This window comes from Arachis stenosperma, chromosome 3, assembly GCF_014773155.1.
Source record: "Arachis stenosperma cultivar V10309 chromosome 3, arast.V10309.gnm1.PFL2, whole genome shotgun sequence".
Classification (NCBI taxonomy): domain Eukaryota; kingdom Viridiplantae; phylum Streptophyta; class Magnoliopsida; order Fabales; family Fabaceae; genus Arachis; species Arachis stenosperma.
In genome coordinates this window covers 131481485-131502958 of record NC_080379.1, presented here as the reverse complement: position 1 = coordinate 131502958, position 21474 = coordinate 131481485, and the positions used below count along the sequence as shown (strand labels likewise).

The 21474-nt window shown below is 36.4% G+C and overlaps 1 protein-coding gene across 1 annotated transcript; it reads right to left on the bottom strand.

Moving 5' to 3' along the window:
* Positions 1-928: 928 nt before the first annotated feature.
* Positions 929-8807, bottom strand: LOC130967756 (puromycin-sensitive aminopeptidase). Its single transcript, XM_057892753.1, has 32 exons — positions 8586-8807; positions 8207-8287; positions 8033-8077; positions 7762-7902; positions 7561-7636; positions 7384-7463; positions 7155-7268; positions 6935-7009; positions 6717-6824; positions 6413-6625; positions 6242-6303; positions 6081-6108; positions 5904-5990; positions 5787-5812; positions 5470-5533; positions 5296-5376; positions 5072-5119; positions 4956-4974; positions 4775-4779; positions 4660-4671; positions 4519-4575; positions 4319-4428; positions 4163-4243; positions 3865-4048; positions 3222-3370; positions 2987-3125; positions 2734-2880; positions 2555-2636; positions 2276-2451; positions 1740-1967; positions 1573-1644; positions 929-1260 (listed from the first exon to the last, which is right to left on the bottom strand). Exons 1-32 carry the CDS (start codon positions 8661-8663, stop codon positions 1180-1182), a joined length of 2949 nt encoding a protein of 982 aa, XP_057748736.1. The 5' UTR covers positions 8664-8807; the 3' UTR covers positions 929-1179.
* Positions 8808-21474: the final 12667 nt, after the last annotated feature.

Genomic DNA, 21474 nt, shown 5'->3' with positions numbered 1-21474 from the left:
TAACTTTTACTGAAACATTATCATATTTTTCTTTAACGGTGAAAAATTAACTTTTTATATCCAAATGATTGATAAAATCAATTTATGGAATTAAGATCACGTAACAAGCATAACGTACCGCTTTATAAATCATTATTTCACTGTCCCATGACATCTGAATTATCAATTTTGAGGAAGCAAAAAAGTGTAAATAAATTATGGCCCCGGGTGGGTAGGTTTGGCATTGGCTGTTAAACGCACAAGTCTACCAGACTACCACTATGATTGACTCACACACTTGCACTACAATAGGAAAAAAAAAATATCAGCCTCCAGCTTGACTTTATGTCTTTATCCACTTAAGGTTGTTTCTACACGTATAACAGATATGTATGTGCAATCTAGATTGCAAAGGCCAGAGGGTAAAGCCCACATACTAGTCCAGCATCATGATTATCAGAAAATAACAGAGAACCAATACTTAGTAAAATAGATAAAAAAAATTAACAAATATTAACTTAAATACAAGATAAATATAAAATATATTACCCTAACATTTGTAAAGAAAACAATAATGACTAAACTAACTCACTGAAGCAGGTTTTATTCTCTGAAACAAATTGCTTAACAAGGCCCATTTGATCATAGATTTTCATGAGTTAGAAAGTTCTATTAGGTTTACATTTTATTGACTAAACGACGTTTTGTTATTTTTTTAACCTTGCCTTATTCACCATTTAATTCTGGATTATGATGAGTTTAAATAATAATTCAACAAATATCAATGCTACCAAAATAGCCTGCTGCATTGGTATCATCACTATCATCGACTAGGAAGGGCCATGAAACAAAGGTTAATCACAATTCTCAAATCATTATTAAAATACCGAACCTGAAAGCAAAAGATGGCAACATGCCAAATTTAAATAGGAAACGATAAATAACCTACTTTATAAAACCGAGATAACCTTGTAATTTTTTTACTCCATTTATTGCAGTGTTTATATGTACTATCTGAAATCGACGACGGAATCGAGTCACTACAAGAGAAGAGTAAGCATGGCATGCTTGAAAAAAGATAACGAGGTTATTCAGAATCGTCCAAAAGATTGCTCATTTGCATGTGCCTAGAAACCTTTATAAATAAAAGGAGCTTGGCGGTTTTTAATACCAGTCAAGTGATTAATACTTTCAGGTAACTTAAGCAGCTAAGCTTTTGGAAGCAATCTCAAACACATTCTCAGACAATCCATTAACGGACATGATCTTCTCCAGCTGGGCCTGCAAAAACCACCACAATTTATTTTAGGCAATTCAAAACCCAGATATTTATGATATAATTCAGAGTTTAATTTTAATGCATTGACGGTGAAAAACGTTCTACAGAGTCGTCTAATCACATCTATTCTCTTAGATAACCATTTACGCGGTCAGTGTAAAATGATCGTTATTTTTCCTGATATAACATTACGTAATTGGATATACGTGTAAAACTACTTTACACTGAGAGTACATCAAAAAGAAGTTCTAATTCAAAGTATAACAGCTATTAAACTTAATACGAAAAAAAAAATTAAATGTCATTACTCTTACCTTGGCAAGTTTTTGTCTGTTCTCATCATAACGCCTCCATCTTGAGAAGGCTGATACCATTCGTGACGCAACCTTAACACAAAAAGGGATTATGCAAGGATCATGTAACTGATGGATGACACATTAATAAAAGAATCCATGATTCAAAGATGGCTTATGTGAAAAACCTGAGGATTAATTTTGTCAAGTTGCACAACAATTTCTCCCAAGAACTCATAGCCTGATCCATCCTTTGCATGGAAGTTCACCGGAGAACCACAGAACCCTCCAATGAGGGAGTACACTTTGTTGGGATTGCGCAGATCAAATGCAGGGTGGTTTATCAGTTTCCGCACATTGGCAACATTACCGGGAACATCAGACATTGCTTGAAGGGCAAACCATTTGTTCACCACCTGGATACAAACATCGAGTTCAAAATATTAAAATAGAATATCCACCACATCACGGCACAAAATATATATAGAACATAGAACTGCATACATTTATGTCTGAAAACATAAGAAATTGCATTAGCAGTCAGGGAACCAAGATAGAATTTGGTTTTGGAATCGTCAAAGTGCAAGTTTATCAGGCATCATATCACCATAGGAAGTTACAATTCATAACACATATTTTTGACAAGGGAAAAAACCACTATGAACAACCAAAAAAACAAGATTTATTTCCAACAACAGTTATAGATATAGAGATGGACACTTACCAAGAAGTCATGTTGCCACTTGCCATAGAAGTCATGAAGAATATCATCACGGGTTTTACCAGGGTTCTGGGCTATGGCAGCCAGGGCTGCAAACTGCTCGGTCATATTTGTAGCATTTTTATACTCATGTAGTGCTAGGTCAGTGTATTCTTGATCCTCAAGACATGCAAGATAAGCTATCAAATAGAATAAGGAGAGGGGGGGAAAAGTTGAGATGAATTACCACAAGATCGCGTGTAAATGCATCTTATATATAAAAGAAAAGGTATAGTGTCATACCAAGAGCAACATTCTTGAGAGCACGCCTGGCCATGTTTGGATGATCAAACACATATTCTCCTGAGCTCCTATTATTTTCCACCTGCAAAAAGGTTGACAATTGTGTACATTACTAAGAGATTCAAACAGGGAAGAGTACGAAATATAAATTCAAGGCAGCTCCAGGCGCAAGGGCGTACAGTGCTGAGGAATTCTGCTCTCAGTTCACTTGCAAGCTGCTTCCTGATGAAGGTTCGAACGGCATGAACAGCATCAGGATCTGCAACTTCCATCAAATCCATTATTTCTCCCTCACCTGGCAGGGTAATTGCCTTTGCCACAAATTCCTGATAATCAAACAACATAATGTCCAATCAAGGCATTTAAATGATAACCACTTCCTCGATCAAAAGACAAGGTTGAAAGATAAACAAATGAATAATCTTGACATACTTTGTCCAGGCTAGAGTCACATAGAATACGCTTGAATCCCTCCACAAACTTGGGGTTCAGAACCAATGCTTTGTTATGTTGCAAATCGTTAACCAAGTTTAGCATCAGTTTACGTGCCAAAATTTGTCCAGCCTCCCAGCTAAATCACATACAGTAAAATCCCATAATTAGATATTTTTTATGTTATGAAATCAAAAAAGGGAAAAAAAAAGGGTGCATTTTGAAAAAGACAAACCGGTTGAATTCATCTGAATCGTTAGCTAGAAGGAAAAACAGATCATCATCTATGAGATCAGATTCAAGACGTACAGGAGCACTGTATCCCCTTAACAAAGATGGAACAGGCCTCTCAAATATATCAGTGAAGACAAACTCTTCTTCTTTCTGCAGCATAAAAAAATATTCATCAATAAATTTATCAAATACTATGGAAAGAAAAAGCACTACCATGCTTCCAATCCCATGCTTCCCATCCTATTCCATCTTAATAGATGCCAACCATTATAAGGATCTATGTTAAGCAAAATAAAGGTTGATTGAAAACACTGCATTTTTCTTTTTGTGTAACATTTTTATAATTTATTTAAAATATTTCCATACATAAGGGAAACAAAATAGTGCTTGACCCTGAATTCATTGGCCCGTACCATGCACTAACAGGAAGAGAGAGAAAAGGGGGGGGGGGGGGGGGGGCTGTTGTTTGGCTTATCTATAATATTTTTTCAATGGAAGTTTCCATCTGTTTCCCGTTGATGAAAACGGTTCAATATATTTATATATGCAAAAAAGTCCGCCTGACAGATGTAACAGGCTAAAGAGATCAGCTTAAAACATGAGTTAGCAAGAAATACAAAAAAGAAATTAAATTTCTTGACAACCTTGGTGACTCTAAGAACCGTATTGAAGACCGGTTGATTATTGCTTGAAACAGATTGCAGCGTCCCTTCATGATAAATAGTTGAAAGAGGAATGTCCTTGCCAGTTGAATCAAGCAAGCCTAGTGCAATGGGAATGAACATTGGTTCCTTAACTGGTTGCCCTGGGGTTGGTGGTATCTCTTGGCTGCCACATCAAACATAATATCAGGGATAAGTTACCCAAAATAAAAACAAAAAAACTAAGTACCTATAAACTACCCAATTAAAAAGGATAAATGAAAAGATGAAGCTTGTGTACCTAAACTTCAAAGAGAAAGTATGTGCTTCAGAATTGTAAGAAGTATTAACTTTGACACTAGGGGTCCCAGCTTGAGAGTACCTGCATGTTTGTTGGTAAGTTAATATGAAATTAACATGAAAATGCAGAAAACAAGTCAAAATAAGAAATACAAACCATAGTAAGAAATTTGCAAAATCTGCATCATTTGCATCTCTCATGGCCGCAAAAAAATCTTCACATGTAACAGCTTGTCCATCGTGTCTCTTAAAGTAAAGATCCATGCCCTGAAATATAATATCAAAATTAGCTACTTTGTGTTGCCTATAACAAGATTGCAAGAAGCATGGGATAACCGGATAAGCAAGCATTGTTACCTTCCGGAACCCTTGACTTCCCAGTAATGTTTTGTACATTCTGACAACTTCAGCCCCCTGTACATAAGATTGTAAGAACAAACTGCCCAAAAGCCACATGGACGTGAATGGATTTGAAAATTTTGGTGGTAGATGTCAAACCTTTTCATAGACCTGCAGAAAGAGTAAATATATCATGATAAACAATATGATACTTAAATAAGGACAAATGGATATAGCAGGGTAAAAAGTAGTTATTGGATAATTTGACACATACCGTCACTGCATTTGACATTGTTGATAGGGCCACATCAGAGATTGATTCAAAGAAGGTTGTCAAATAGATACCATATACCAGTGGCAGGAAAGCAGTTATCATATAGAATATAGTAAAATTTCAATTTTCAAATATGATCTTGAATCAAACCAGAAGTTCTAAATGGAAAGAAGAAACTTGCCAGTGTAGAAGTTGTCCATCTGTCAAGGAATAAGAAAAATATGAACACAAAATACACAGTGGAAACAGAAATTAAGTTTTGTACAAATGGATGAGAAAGGGTTTTTAAATTCTGACCTTGATGTAAGAGTGTGGCCTCACTGGGTGAGCCATGGGACCTGCATCCTGGATATTCAGAGTTCAAGTATCATAATATATCCTAACATCATGTTAATTATACATTACAACTTGTACAAGTAGTAGTTAAGATTTAAAGTAACAAAACACAGAAGGCATCACTGTCACTGCAACAATTGCACAAAGTAACAGGTCAGAAATACAGAAAGAAAGGGAGAAATAACCTGTGGAAACTGGTAATTCCTAAGTTTAGAAACATCAGCAACCCGCTTTACAGTTCGACTTCCCATGTCAGATGAAAATTCCTGCCAACAATTAAAGCATCCTAATGCATTAAAAATACAACATAAGAAAAGTAAGTTCATCTCTCAAAATTTGGTACCCAGGCATAGCAGTACCTGATCACGGAAAACAGTAAGACCTTCCTTCAAACTAAGCTGGAACCAGTCCCGACATGTCACTCTGATATCATTACCAAATGAAATTCTTATTCTATGTCCGAAAGTAACTAAAGCAATGGAATGATAGAAACATACAAACAACAAAGACACTGCAAAAGACTTGGTAACACACATCAGTAGTGTTCTCACTAAAACATAAGTTCATGGAAGTCAGAATTGAAGTAGGAGTTTTAAATAAGTCAGAAAAATTACGAATGGGAATAAGTATATGAAATCCTAAGTTCCAAGGGATAATCTGTAGTATGCAATTCTACCTGTTGCCAGTCCAGTTGTGGAAATACTGCGATAACAGACAAGAAACGAGCACTAGTCACAACCATGGTATAAGTTAAATGACTTTCTAGAATTGTTAATTTAGAATAGTGACAAACCTCATGGCCAATAACTCCCAATATTGCAGCATAATCTGCATCACTTGCCGTTTCAGGAGAAGCCAGTACAAGCTTGGAATTGAAGATCTACAGATAATTTTTAAGAGGGGAAAAATACTATAATGTCAAAAGTGAGAAGATAACCAACCAAGATAATGAGAACAGAAGTGAGCATACATTCAAGCTCTTGTTTTCCATGGCTCCCCTGTCCAATGCAAAATGTACACCAGATTACTTTCCTATACTCTTCTCATAAAATACAAGGGCAAAATAGGTTTAAGTTCAGATCTGATCTGATTATTCAAATTTCACAGCAAAAAAGGGATGTTATAAATTACATGTTAAAATCTGGGACAGCAACAACGTTAAAGAGATCCAGGTCATATTCAAGTCCAAAAACCTGTTTGCAAATATAACACAACAAAATTCTTAAGATTCCCAAACAATGCATAATATCAATAGAAATAATACATAGAAACAAACAAATTTGAAATAAAACTAATACTCACATCTTCATCCCACTTCATAGCAGCTTTCAGAGAATACATGGCATGCGCAGTCTTAGGCAGGTCATCTGCAGGGGTCCAGATTCTAAGGGAGACCTTCCTCCCTGAATGGGTAATAAACGTGTCATCTCTGCTCTGTAATTGCCCAGCAACCAAGGCAAACAAATAGCAAGGTTTCTTGAAGGGGTCCTCCCAAACAGCATAATGCTTGCCATTCTGCAGTTGAGCATAAATAATATGCACGAAGAATATAATGATTAGCAAACATTTAATAGTTGTCTTAATATGCTGCTCAATAAAAGCTTACCTCCAAGTCACCTTCTTCAAGCAGATTTCCATTAGACAATAACACTGGATATAGCGATTTGTCTGCCTCAATGCGAACTGTATATTTTGCCATTATATCTGGGCGATCCTGTTGGTTGATAGTCATTAAGTTTATAATAAAATTTAGTTCTATAAATATATAAAAAAAAACAAATAAATAAACCAGCTTGGCATATTAATTCCTCTAAAGATGCCAACCTGATAGAATGTAATCTTACGGAAGCCTTCAGCCTCACATTGAGTACAGAAATTGCCAGATGACTTGTAAAGCCCCTAGAGGAAGCCAAACACATAGTAAGTACTAAAACTCGATATCATGAAGAAAAATACGGGAAAAAAAAAGAAAGAAAGAAAGAAAGAAAGAGAGCTTATAATCAACGAAGCAAATAAATTCATAAGCATGGAAGATCTTATTTACCTCCAATGATGTGTTATTCTGGGGGTAGATCTCTGTAACGATTTCAAGATCATATCTACCACTAGGAGGGGAAAGGATTGTTAGATGGCGTGCATCCAACCTATAATCTTCCTCCTGCATATAAATATAAGAGATCACATTTAAAACAATGCTAGACAATACTCTGACCATCAATCCAAACCAACAGCAAGTGACCACAATAGTAGTTAGTAATCAAATAAATGCATACCTTCTTCAAAGCTTTGCCATTAACCTGAATTGACACTAAAGATAAATCTTGTCCATCTAAAACTAGTGGAGCAGAAGAACCTGTTGAACAGAAAGACCAATTATAAGCTATGAAAATTGACAATGTACATATTCTTATCAATAAACATGATCAAGAAAGAACCCATGATGAGCTAACCTTCAACACGAGGAAACACAGTAATTTTAGAGGTAACTATTGTCCTCTCCTCTCCTAAGGAAAATTTCAGAGCCACCTGTAGTGGTAACATGTAACGGTAACATGTAACAGCATAAAACATGAAGACATTAAAAATAAAGACTATTTTGAAAATTAACCAAGAACGTGTGAAACACAATCAAATAACTATTGCATACTTACAGTATCAAAAAAATAATCAGGCATTTTGTAATCCTTTAAGAATATTTCTTTCGGTGTCTCCATTTTAGGTTCTTCAACTTCCTTTGCCAAGTCCTCTGTGGCAACCGAACAAATTTGCCTCTTGCTGACTTGCTTGATCCTCTGTACAAATTACAAGAATGTACAATCTTAGTTAATTGAGCAAGCAGACAATTCTTAACCTTCTGACAATGACCTGTGGGGACATTCAGGAAAGTAGAATATAGTGTTTAAATAAAATACATTAACTTACTGATTCTGAGGGGAAAAATGGGTAACACTTCCTTCGCAGATTGACCTGTAATAGTCACATGAACAGCTCGTTACAATCTTGAGACAAGATAAAAATCTCGAAACTTTTAAAAAATAAAACGCAAAAGAATTGAAAATGATGTGATGTATGAAATTGCAGAAAACAGAAAGAAACCTCTGGTGCAAGGAAATGCCTCAATCTGATGGTACTTTTTGCTGTATTCTGAAAACAATTAACGGAACAATTGAGCTGAAGCTGCAAAAACGAAAATAAAATCACCATATAAGTGCAACCAAACTAGAATAAGACCATGATATTTCAATCTACACTTCCACAACAAAGTGAAATTCACCCAGGTGGCATTCATCCATAATCCATATTCCGTGTAAGGAAAGATAGTCCCAGGTAAAAGAATGGAGCATAAGCTTCACAGAGAAAGTTTCAAAATTATTATATTATTTATTTATTTATGTATTATTATTATTATTGAAAGCTTATAAGGACATAGAATCAGTGAAAAACAAAGCAACTGAAGATATGTGTGGATAATCACAGGAACAGGGGAGATCAAACCCAATAGGCTCCTCTTCGAAAAAGCCAGAGTCTTTGATGGCAGAACAAACCGTGCCATTTCCCGAACCCCTAAATTGGGACCTAATGAATTTTCCAATCAGAAAGACAAACAAACACACACAAAAACCTTAAAACCCTAGATCAGTTTGAGCTCTCACTCTTTATAATGGGATTGGGGATAAGAGGCAATGAGGATAATTTCGAATTACAGCCATGAAAATTCGTAAAATTAAATTTTCAAATATATTATAAAGGATAAATAGGTGACAAAAAAAAATTGGCTTGACCAATTGAAAAAATTGATGTTTGAGCATTACCTTCCTCAGTGATGCATCTCAGTGATGGGAGGGATATACAACAAGATGATTGAGCAGTATAAATAGAGACTCTGACCCCGGAAGATATTTTTTAATTTTATTTATTATTTAATTAAAAGTTTATGCATTAATAATTTAAAAAAAAAAACGAGCGATAAACAAGTGATCCGTTTCTTCATAGTTTCGTTCACGCAAAGTCCCTTTGTACTCCCAATTCCCAAATCCTAATCTTACATCACAGCATAGAAATATAGGATACAAATTTTCATTTTTTTTTGTGACCGAAATAAATTAAAAAAATAAAATAAAATAAATAAAATAAGAAACAGCTTAAATAGGGGATAGTCATGTTTAAGATTACTTTTAAATTCTTTTTAAGGTAAAAAAAGTTCTATATGTGAAAGTTGTAACTTCATCGCCATCTTTGTTATAGTATCTATCACCGTATTTGCATCTCTCATAATCAAACGAAAGTCAATATGCCAATTCCAATACATGATATCTCTTATTTTGAACACCAATGAATCACTAAACCCAAAACCATCTTGTGTAACAAGATTAAATGCTTCCACACAATCCGTCTCATAAATAACATCTCGTTGACCTACATCCCAAGCTAAGAGATATCATCTCCAGATAGCAAACAATTCTCTTTAAAGAATACTATTACTCTCAATTATTCCCAAACACCCTCTTTGCCAGCTCCCATGATATCTCTAATAATACAAATTTTCATTTGATTAGCCCAAAAAATTTCTAATCCGTCAAACTCATCAGCTAGCCCATTTATTTATTTAAATTATTTATTTAAATGAGTAGGTTTTATTTCTAAAATTAAATTTATTTAAATTTTTCTTTAAATAAATTGAACTCGATTAACCCAAAAAGAATAACGAGTTAAACGGGCTACTTCATTTAAATTTCTTTTACATTTTTTTCAAAAAAAATAGTTTTAGTAGATATATTTTCGATTCGACCTGAAAATCCGATCCATCAACTAAAAAAATATTATTTGTTTAAAGTTTTTTATTTAAAAGTGATATTTTTTGTCAAAATATTTTTTAAAAAATAAAATAAAAGGATAAACAGACTGGCCCGTTTAACTCATCGGACTAACCATAAATGATTCGAGTTGAAAAATTATGGCCCGCGAATAAAACGGACTTAAACGGTCCAGTCCATTTAACCCATGAGCTTAATGGGCCGGGCATAAATGGGTTGGGTTAGCCCGTTTGACAACCCTAAAAATTCCTAACTAACATGGTTACCATTATAATATTTGACATAGGAAGATATTGCATCTTTATATTTATTTTTATTTTATTTTTATAGTAATCTTTTTCTTTTTATCTTTATCTTTATAGTAATAATAATACAAATGAGAGTTCATATAAGAGAAGTTCTATGGTGGCATTGGTTTTGGTGGCTAAAGATAGTATAAATTTAATCACCAAATAAAATATTAACACATGACAAAAAAAATTAAATCTAAAATTAAAATAATTCTCTCTTTCTTATAATTTCTTATAATTTCTTATAATTACTTTTATCAAAATAATTTCTTATAATTTTTTTATAACTATAAAAAATATTTAAAAATATTAAAATAATTTTTTAATTATATTTATAATTATTTTATTATTTTTTAAAAAAATAATTTCTTATAATTATTTTTATAATTATTTTTACTAAAATAATTTTTTATAATTATTTTTATTTTTTAATTATTATTTTTTTTATCAAATAATTTTTTTATAATTATTTTTTTATAATTTTGAAAAATTAAAACCAAAATAATATTCTCTCTTATGATTTTTTATGATTATTTTTAAACTAACACTAAAAGGGAGAATATCATTTTGGTGTTAGTTTTTCGAAATTACAAAAAAAATTATAAAAAATTATTTTATTAAAAATAAAAATAATAATAAAAATAATTAAAAAAATTTGGTGTTATTTTTAGAAATTATTAAAAATAATAATAATAAAAATAATTATAAAAAATTATTTTAGTAAAAATAATTATAAAAATTATTTTTTGAAAATAAAAAAATAGTAAAATAATAATTATAAATATAATTATAAAATTATTTTGGTGTTATTTTTTGAAATTATTTTTTATAATTATGAAAATCATTATAAGAAATTATTTTGATAAAAATAATTATAAAAAATTATAAAAGAGAGAGAATCATTTTGATTTTAGATTTAATTTTTTTATCATACGTCAATATTTTACTTGTTGGTCAAACTTATGCCACCCTTAGCCACCAAAATCAATGCCACCATAGAACTTCCCTTCATATAATAATAGTAATAGTAATAATAATAAAATTAATAATAGTAATACAAATGGGAGTAGTAATAGTAATAGTAATAGTAATATAAATGGGAGTTCATATGCTGACGTGACGCTCATACGTTGAGTTTGGGAATTTATTTAATTAAGTGTCGTCACTAAAAATTTTTAGAATTATATTTATAAATTATAAATTATTATTTATTTAGGTTGTTACTTTTTAATTTTAAATTATTTACTTAGGTTATTTTACTTAAGCTGTTATTTTTTAAATTTTAGGTCGTTTTACTTGGAAAAAGATCCTCTAAAGTGATAATGATAGTAAAGTAATAAAGTGATGCTTTAATCACCTTTAAATTTGTAACATTTATTATTTGTGAGCCCCACTATTTTAATCCAAGAATGATTAATGGTATACTTTTTTCTCTAAAGTGACAATATAACTTTAAAGGAGTCGGATCCGTTTTACTTAAGTAGGTATTTTTTAAATTTTAAGTTATGGGTCAATCTCTGGTATAGATTTAAATTGATACAGATTTACAGATTTTTTGTCTGAATGAATATGAGATTGACATGTTGCTCTTTTGTTGCAGGGCTTGTCTCCTACTTAGCATTAGGGGTGGCTGAGCCGTTAGCCAAGGGTGTTTGTAAGCATAAACTGGTGCTGGACCTGTCGAGGTAGGCTTCGAGCACCAACAAAAATTGGGTATCCAAAGAAGTTACTCTGTGAATGGGAGAAAAAAAAGAGAAACGCTGTCGAGCTGCATCCATGGAGGGTGAAGTATTGTGGAAGATGCTATCCCCAAAAAATGAAGACCTAGGTTTCAGTGAGAGGGATACAGCCGCTGAAGGTGTTGCCGTGGCAAAGGTTCACGACTGGAAACCCACTACGATCGAAGTTGCGGAGTCGTGTCTTATCCCGAGTTGAATGACCCTAACCGTCCAAGCTTCCGTCGCGACCCGATCGGAAGTTGCTGCTGTTCTAGTTCGGGCCTCATCGCAGGTATAAATTTGGTTGTTTTTGCTCTGTTGGATTATGTTGTATTTAAAACGGTGTCTTGTAGGGATGGCTAACGAGCGAAAAATTTCCGATTAAGAATTTATAGTCAGAATAGCGTTGCGAGTACAGTTCTTAACTGGCAAAAATTTCACTTATCAATTTATAAAGGATGTCACAATTCAGAATAAAATACTGGGAGTAGAATTCTCAAGTCGTTTCCCAATAAGTTGAAACAAGGTGCGAATTATTAATCAGGAATTTTTTTTTCGAAAAAATTTGTGAGGGTTGAAAATAGAAAATTAAATAACTAAAAATTAAAGCAGTGAATGATAACAAGATGTGTTGTGTATTTAAAACAAGAAAGCCTTGGCTAGGAGAAGATTAATTGGAGTTCCTGTCCTTATTGGTTTTCAAGTAACATAGTAAAAATTATTGCTTCCAATTAGTTATCCTCTTGCAGTAGCAGAAGAAGGTTAATTGGGTACACTAACTCTGACTCACAAGTCCTAGCCCCTTCCTAGGGAAGGACTAGAGTTAGTGAAAATAGAGTTAGGAAACAATTTCAAAGTTCAAATTAATACTTGAGTTTTCCAACATAAGGGTGGTGGACGAAATTGTGATTCCTTTGTTATTGTATTTTGTAAAATTCATTGCTTTTTCAACTATGTGTGGACACAACTCCGTTCAACTTAACCAGCAAGTGTACTGGGTCATCCAAGTAATACCTTACGTGAGTAAGGGTCGATCCCACAGAGATTGTTGGTATGAAGCAAGCTATGGTCACCTTGTAGATCTCAGTTAGGCAGATTAAATGGTTATGGGTTTCGAAAATTAATAATAAAAAGAAAATAAAAAGGGATAGAAATACTTATGTAAATCAATAGTGGGAATTTCAGATAGGCGTGTGGAGATGCTAGAATCCTTTCGAATCTCTACTTTCTTATTGCTTTCATCCAATCCTTCTTACACCTTTCCATGGCAAGCTGTATGTAGGGCATCACCGTTGTCAATGGCTACATCCCATCCTCTCAGTGAAAATGGTCCTATGCTCTGTCACAGCACGGCTAATCATCTGTCGGTTCTCAATCAGGTTGGAATAGAATCCCTTGATTCTTTTGCGTTTGTCATCACGCCCAGCCTTCAGGAGTTTGAAGCTCGTCACAGTCATTCAATCCCAGAATCCTACTCGGAATACTGGTGGACGAAATTGTGATCAATAATAATGGCTCTTTGGCATGTGCCTAAAACTAACTCAGCACTTTCTTTTCACAGCTCCGTTCAACTTAACCAGCAAGAGTACTGGGTCATCCAAGTAATACCTTACGTGAGTAAGGGTCGATCCCACAGAGATTGTTGATATGAAGCAAGCTATGGTCACCTTGTAAATCTCAGTTAGGCAGATTAAATTGGTTTATGGTTTCGAAAATTAATAATAAAAAGAAAATAAAAGGGATAGAAATACTTATGTAAATTAATAGTGGAAATTTCAGATAGGCGTATGGAGATGCTGTGCTCCTCTTGAAACTCTACTTCGCTACTCACTCTTCCTTCAATCCTTCTTACTCCTTTCCATGGCAAGCTGTATGTAGGGCATCACTATCATCAATGGTTACTTTTAATCCTCTCGGGAAAATGGTCCTATGCGCTGTCACTGCACGGCTAATCGTCTGGAGGCATCACCCTTGGTTGATAGCTACATCCCATCCTCTCAGTGAAAATGGTCCAAATGCTCTGTCACAGCACGGCTAATCATCTGTCGGTTCTCAATCAGGTTGGAATAGAATCCATTGATTCTTTTGCGTTTGTCATCACGCCCAGCCTTCAGGAGTTTGAAGCTCGTCACAGTCATTCAATACCGGAATCCTACTCGGAATACCACAGACAAGGTTAGACTTTCCGGATTCCCAGGATCCTACTCGGAATACCACAGACAAGGATAGACTTTCCGGATCCTCATGAATGCCGCCATCTATCTAGCTTATACCACGAAGATTCTGTTGGGAAATCTAAGAGATATGCGCCCGGCCTAAGGTAGAACGGAAGTGGTTGTCAATCACGCGCGTTCATAGGTGAGAATGATGATGAGTGTCACGGATCATCACATTCATCAAGGTGAAGTGCAACGTATATCTTGGAATAAGAATAAGAGAGAATTGAATGAAAAGTAATAATAATTGTATTGAAACTTGAGGTACAGCAGAGCTCCACACCTTTAATCTATGGTGTGCAGAAACTCCACCGTTGAAAATACATAAGTAAAAGGTTCAGGCATGGCCGAATGGCCAGCCCCCTGAGTGATCAAGAGACCGAATAATCAAAGGCTAAACAGTCAAGAGATTAAACTGTCAAAAGATGTCTAATACAATAGTAAACTATCCTATTTATACTAGACTAGCTACTAGGGTTTACATGAGTAAGTAATTGATGCATAAATCCACTTCCGGGGCCCACTTGGTGTATGCTTGGGCTGAGCTTGATCTATCCACGAGCTGAGGCTTCTCTTGGAGTTGGACTCCAAGTTATGACGTGTTTTGGGCATTCAACTCTGGATCATGACGTTTTTCTGGCGTTTAACTCCAGACAGCAGCATGTACTTGGCGTTCAACGCCATGTTACGTCGTCAATTTCCAAATAAAGTATGAACTATTATATATTGCTGGAAAGCTCTGGATGTCTACTTTCCAACGCCGTTGAGATCGCGCCATTTGGAGTTCTGTAGCTCCAGAAAATCCATTTCGAATGCAGGGAGGTCAGATTCTAACAGCATCAGCAGTCCTTTTGTCAGCCTTTTTCAAAGTTTTGCTCAAGTCCCTCAATTTCAGCCAGAAATTACCTGAAATCACAGAAAAACACACAAACTCATAGTAAAGTCCAGAAATGTGAATTTAACATAAAAACTAATGAAAACATCCCTAAAAGTAGCTGGAACTTACTAAAAACTACCTAAAAACAATGCCAAAAAGCGTATAAATTATCCGCTCATCACAACACCAAACTTAAATTGTTGCTTGTCCCCAAGCAACTGGAAATCAAATAGGATAAAAAGAAGAGAATATACTATAAATTCCAAATTATCAATGAATATTAATTATAATTAGATGAGCGGGACTTGTAGCTTTTTGCTTCTGAACAGTTTTGGCATCTCACTTTTTCCTTTGAAGTTCAGAATGATTGGCTTCTCTAGGAATTTAGAATTTCGAATAGTGTTATTGACTTTCCTAGTTAAGCATGTTGATTCTTGAATACAGCTACTTATGAGTCTTGGCCGTGGCCCTAAGCACTTTGTTTTCCAGTATTACCACCGGATACATAAATGACACAGACACATGACTGGGTGAACCTTTTCAGATTGTGACTCAGCTTTGCTAGAGTCCCCAATTAGAGGTGTCCAGAGCTCTTAAGCACACTCTTTTTGCTTTGGATCACGACTTTAACCACTTGGTCTCAAGCTTTTCACTTGGACCTTCATGACACAAGCACATGGTTAGGGACAGCTTAGTTTAGCCGCTTAGGCCTGGATTTTATTTCCTTGGGCCTTCCTATCCATTGATGCTCAAAGCCTTGGATCCTTTTTACCCTTGCCTTTTGGTTTTAAGGGCTATTGGCTTTTTCTGCTTGCTTTTCTTTTTCTTTCTATTTTTTTTTCGCCAAAATTTTTTTTTTTGCAAGCTTCTTCTTTTTCACTGCTTTTTCTTGCTTCAAGAATCAATTTCATGATTTTTCAGATCATCAATAACATTTCTCTTTGTTCATCATTCTTTCAAGAGCCAACAATTTTAACATTCATAAACAACAAGATCAAAAGACATATGCACTATTCAAGCATTCATTCAGAAAACAAAAAGTATTGTCACCACATCAATATAATTAAACTAAATTCAAGGATAAATTCGAAATTCATGTACTTCTTGTTCTTTTGAATTAAAACATTTTTCATTTAAGAGAGGTGAAGGATTAATGGATTTTATTCATAACTTTAAGGCATGGTTACATACTAATGATCATGAAGTAAAGACACAAAACATAGATAAACACAACATTTAAAACCGAAAACAGAAAGAAATAAAGAACAAGGAATGAATCCACCTTTAGTGGCGTCTTCTTCTTGAAGGACCAATAATGTTCTTAAGCTCTTCTATGTCCCTTCCTTGCTTTTGTTGCTCCTCCCTCATTGCTCTTTGATCTTCTCTTTTTTCTTGGAGAATGATGGAGTGCTCATGATGTTCTACCCTTTATTGTTCCACATTGTGGTTCAAATCTTCTAAGGAAGTGTTGAGTTGCTCCCAATAGTTGTTGGGAGGAAAGTGCATCCCTCGAGGCATCTCAGGGACTTCTTGATGATGAGCTTCCTCATGCATCTCTTGAGAACCGTGAAGGGTCTCCCTTGCTTGCTCCATCCTCTTCTTGGTGATGGGCTTATCCTCTTCAATGGAGATGTCTCCTTCTATGATAACTCCAGCTGAGTAACATAGATGGCAAATAAGGTGAGGAAAAGCTAGCCGTGCCATGGGTGAGGGCTTGTCGGCTATTTTGTAGATTTCATTGGAGATGACCTCATGAACTTCTACTTCCTCTCCAATCATGATGCCATGAATCATGATGGCCCGATCCACAGTAACTTCAGATCGGTTGCTAGTGGGAATGATGGAGCGTTGAAAGAACTCCAACCATCCTCTAGCCACAGGCTTGAGGTCCAGTCTTCTTAGTTGGACTGGCTTGCCTTTAGAGTCTCTCTTCCATTGAGCTCCTTCCACACATATGTCCATAAGGACTTGGTCCAACCTTTGATTAAAGTTGACCCTTCTAGTGTAGGGGCGTTCATCTCCTTGCATCATGGGCAAGTGGAATGCCAACCTCACATTTTCCGGACTAAAATCTAAGTATTTCCCCCGAACCATTGTGAGATAATTCTTTGGACTCGGGTTCATACTTTGATCATGGTTCCTAGTGATCCATGCATTGGCATAGAACTCTTGAACCATTAAGATTCCGACTTGTTGCATGGGGTTGGTTAAGACTTCCCAACCTCTTCTTCGGATTTCATGTCGGATTTCCGGATACTCATTTTTCTTGAGCTTGAAAGGGACCTCAGGGATCACCTTCTTCTTTGCCACAACATCATAGAAGTGGTCTTGATGGCTCTTGGAGATGAATCTTTCCATCTCCCATGACTCGGAGGTGGAAGCTTTTGTCTTCCTTTTTCCTTTTCTAGAGGATACTCCGGCCTTAGGTGCCATTGATGGTAATGGAAAAACAAAAAGCTTATGCTTTTACCACACCAAACTTAAAATATTGCTCGCCCTCGAGCAAGAGAAGAAAGAAGAGAAGAAGAAGAAGAAGAAAATATGGTAGAGAGGGAGAGATGTAGGTTCGGCTGAGTGGGAGAAGAGGGGTTTGAGTTGTGTTAAAATGAAGTAGAATGGAAGGGTATTTATAGGGAGAGGGGGGAGTGTATGTTCGGCCATTTTGGGTGGGAATGGGTGGGAAAATGGTTTTGAATTTTTGAAGGTAGGTAGAGTTTATGGGGAAGAGTGGATGGATGTGAGTGGTGAATGGGGTAATTGGGAAGAGGAATTGAGGTGATTGGTGAAGAGTGTTGGGAAGTGTGACATGGGAAAGAGTAATCACAAAAACTAGGATTAGGAGGTAAGGTGGGAATATGGTAGGTGGGGATCCTGTGGGGTCCACAGATCCTGAGGTGATCCTGTGGGGTCCACAGGTCCTGAGGTGTCAAGGAATTCCATCCCTGCACCAAATAGGCATGTAAATTGCCTTTGCACACCATTCTGGCATTTAAACGCCGTGTGGTGCACATTCTGGGTGTTCAACGCCCATGTAAAGCATGTTTCTGGCGTTGAACGCCAGTTTCATGCTTGTTACTGGTGTTCAGCGCCAGCTTTTCTTCTCTGGGCACATTCCTGGCGTTCAACGCCAGAATGTTGCTTGTTCCTGGCGTTCAGCGCCAGAATGATGCTCTATTCTGGCGTTGAACGCCGGCCAGATGCATCTTACTGGCGTTGAACGCCAGCCTGTGCTTCCTCCAGGGTGCGAATTTTTTTCTGCTGTTTTTGACTCTGTTTTTAATTTTTATGATTTTTTTTTCGTGACTCCTCATGATCATGTACCTAATAAAACACAAAATAACAATAATAAAAAATAAAAATAAGAATTAGATAAATAAAATTGCGTTGCCTCCCAACAAGCGCTTCTTTAATGTCAATAGCTTGACAGTGGCTCTCATGGAGCCACAAAGTGATCAGGTCAATGTTGTGTAGTCCCAACACCAAACTTAGAGTTTGGATATGGGATCTTAACACCAAACTTAGAGTTTGGTTGTGGCCTCACAACACCAAACTTAGAGTTTGACTGTGTGGGCTCTTCTTGACTCTGAACTGAGAGAAGCTCTTCATGCTTACTCTCTTTTGTCACAGAGGGATGGCCATGTGCCTTAAACACAAGGTAGTCCCATTCAATTGAAGGACTAATTCACCTCTGTTGACATCTATCACAGCTCCTGCTGTGGCTAGGAAAGGTCTTCCAAGGATGATGCAATCATCCTCTTCCTTCCTAGTGTCTAAGATTATGAAATCAGCAGGGATGTAAAGGCCTTCAACCTTTACTAACACGTCCTCTACTATTCCATAAGCTTGTCTCAATGACTTGTCTGCCAATTGTAATGAGAACAAGGCAGGTTGTACCTCAATGATCCCCAGCTTCTCCATTACAGAGAGTGGCATAAGATTTATCCCTGATCCCAGATCACACAGAGCTTTTTCAAAGATCATGGTGCCTATGGTACAAGGTATTAAGAACTTGCCAGGATCTTGTTTCTTTTGAGGTAGAATTTTCTGAATCCAAGTATCCAGTTCATTAATGAGCAAGGGAGGTTCACTTTCCCAAGTCTCATTACCAAATAACTTGGCATTCAGCTTCATGATAGCTCCTAAATATTGAGCAACTTGCTCTCCAGTCACATCTTCATCCTCTTCAGAGGATGAATAGTCTTCAGAGCTCATGAATGGCAGAAGGAGATTTAATGGAATCTCTATGGTCTCTGTATGAGCCTCAGATTCCTTTGGATCCTTAATAGGAAACTCCTTCTTGCTTGAGGGATGGTGGACGAAATTGTATCTCTTTATAGAATATGATAATAGAATATGGTCCAAGATCAACTTCGTTCAACTAACCAGCAAGTGCACTGGGTCGTCCAAGTAATACCTTACGTGAGTAAGGGTCGATCCCACGGAGATTATTGGCTTGAAGCAATCAATATTTATTTTATTTGTCTTAGTCAGGATGTCAAAGAAAATTGTTTGGATTACTTGAACAATAGAGTTACTTGTTTATAAAGGATTGTGGAATATGTTGGAGTTTTGGAGATGCTTTGTCCTTTGACTTCAACTCTTCCTTGGAATCCTCTTCTCACACGCATGTTCCTTCCATGGCAAGCTCTCTGTAGGGTGTCACCGTTGTCAATGGCTACCTCCCATCCTCTCAGTGAAAACGTTCCTATGCTCTGTCACAGCACAGCTAATCATCTGTCGGTTCTCAATCAGGTTGGAATAGAATCCCTTGATTCTTTTGCGTCTGTCACTAACGCCCAGCCCTCAGGAGTTTGAAGCACGTCACAGTCATTCAATCCCGGAATCCTACTCGGAATACCACAGACAAGGTTTAGACTTTCCGGATTCTCATGAATGCCGCCATCAATCCGGCTTATACCACGAAAATTCCGATTGGGGAATCTAAGAGACATTCATTCAATCTGATGTAGAACGGAGGTGGTTGTCAAGCACACGTTCATGGGTTGAGGAAGGTGATGAGTGTCACTGATCATCACCTTCTTCACAATTAGGCGCGAATAAACATCTTAGACAAGAACAAGCGTGTTTGAATGGAAAACAAAGGAATTGTATTAAATCATCGAGACGCTGCAGAGCTCCTCACCCCCAACAATGGGGTTTAGAGACTCATGCCGTCAAAAGTATGTAATTCAGATCTAAAAATGTCATGAGGTACAAGAAATGTCTGTAAAAGTTGTTTAAATAGTAAACTAGTAACCTAGGTTTACAGAATATGAGTAAACTAAGATAATTGGTGCAGAAATCCACTTATGGGGCCCACTTGGTGTGTGCTGGGGCTGAGACTAAAGCTTTCCACGTGTGAAGACCTTTCTTGGCGTCAAACTCCAGGTTTTGACGTGTTTTGGGCGTTCAACTCCGGATCATGACGTTTTTCTGGCGTTTAACTCCAGACAGCAGCATGTACTTGGCGTTCAACGCCAAGTTACATCGTCTATCCTTGCGCAAAGTATGGACTATTATATATTGCTGGAAAGCCCTGGATGTCTACTTTCCAACGCCGTTGAGAGCGCGCCAATTGGACTTCTGTAGCTCCAGAAAATCCATTTCGAGTGCAGGGAGGTCAGGATCCAACAGCATCAGCAGTCCTTTTTCAGCCTAAGTCAGATTTTTGCTCAGTTCCCTCAATTTCAGCCAGAAAATACCTGAAATCACAGAAAAATACACACACTCATAGTAAAGTCCAGAAATATGATTTTTGCTTAAAAACTAATAATATTTAACTAAAAACTAATTGAAACATGCTAAAATCTACATGAAATTACCCCCAAAAAGCGTACAAAATGTCCGCTCATCAAGGGACGTCCCAGGAGGTCTTCCTCACTAGGATTTTCATCCTCCTCCTCCCTTGTGCATTCGGCCATATTGACTATGTCAATGGCTTTGCACTCTCCTTTTGGATTCTCTTCTGTATTGCTTGGGAGAGTACTAGGAGGAGTTTCAATGACTTTCTTACTCAGCTGGCCCACTTGTGCCTCCAGATTTCTGATGGAGGATCTTGTTTCACTCATGAAACTGAAAGTGGCCTTTGACAGATCAGAGACTAGATTGGCTAAATTAGAAGTGTTCTGTTCAGAATTCTTTGTCTGTTGCTGAGAAGATGATGGATATGGCTTGCTATTGCTCAGCCTATTGCGTCCACCATTGTTAAAGCCTTGTTGAGGCTTTTGTTGATCCTTCCATGAGAAATTTGAATGATTTCTCCATGATGAGTTATAGGTGTTTCCATAAGGTTCACCCATGTAATTAACCTCTGCCATGGCAGGGTTCTCAGGATCATAAGCTTCTTCAGAAGCTGCCTCTCTAGTACTGTTGGATGCATGTTGCCATCCATTCAGATTTCAACAAGAGTGCCTTTTTCCCTGTTCCTGCTCATATAAAAGAGAAGAAAA

Excerpts from the sequence above, each read along its gene's own strand:
- LOC130967756 (XM_057892753.1), bottom strand. The coding sequence starts at position 8,663 with ATGGCACGGTTTGTTCTGCCATCAAAGACTCTGGCTTTTTCGAAGAGG. Across the intron at positions 7,637-7,761 it reads CTGATTATTTTTTTGATACT|GTGGCTCTGAAATTTTCCTT; the intron begins GTAAGTATGCAA and ends TTACCACTACAG. Across the intron at positions 4,244-4,318 it reads TTTGCAAATTTCTTACTATG|GTACTCTCAAGCTGGGACCC; the intron begins GTTTGTATTTCT and ends ACAAACATGCAG.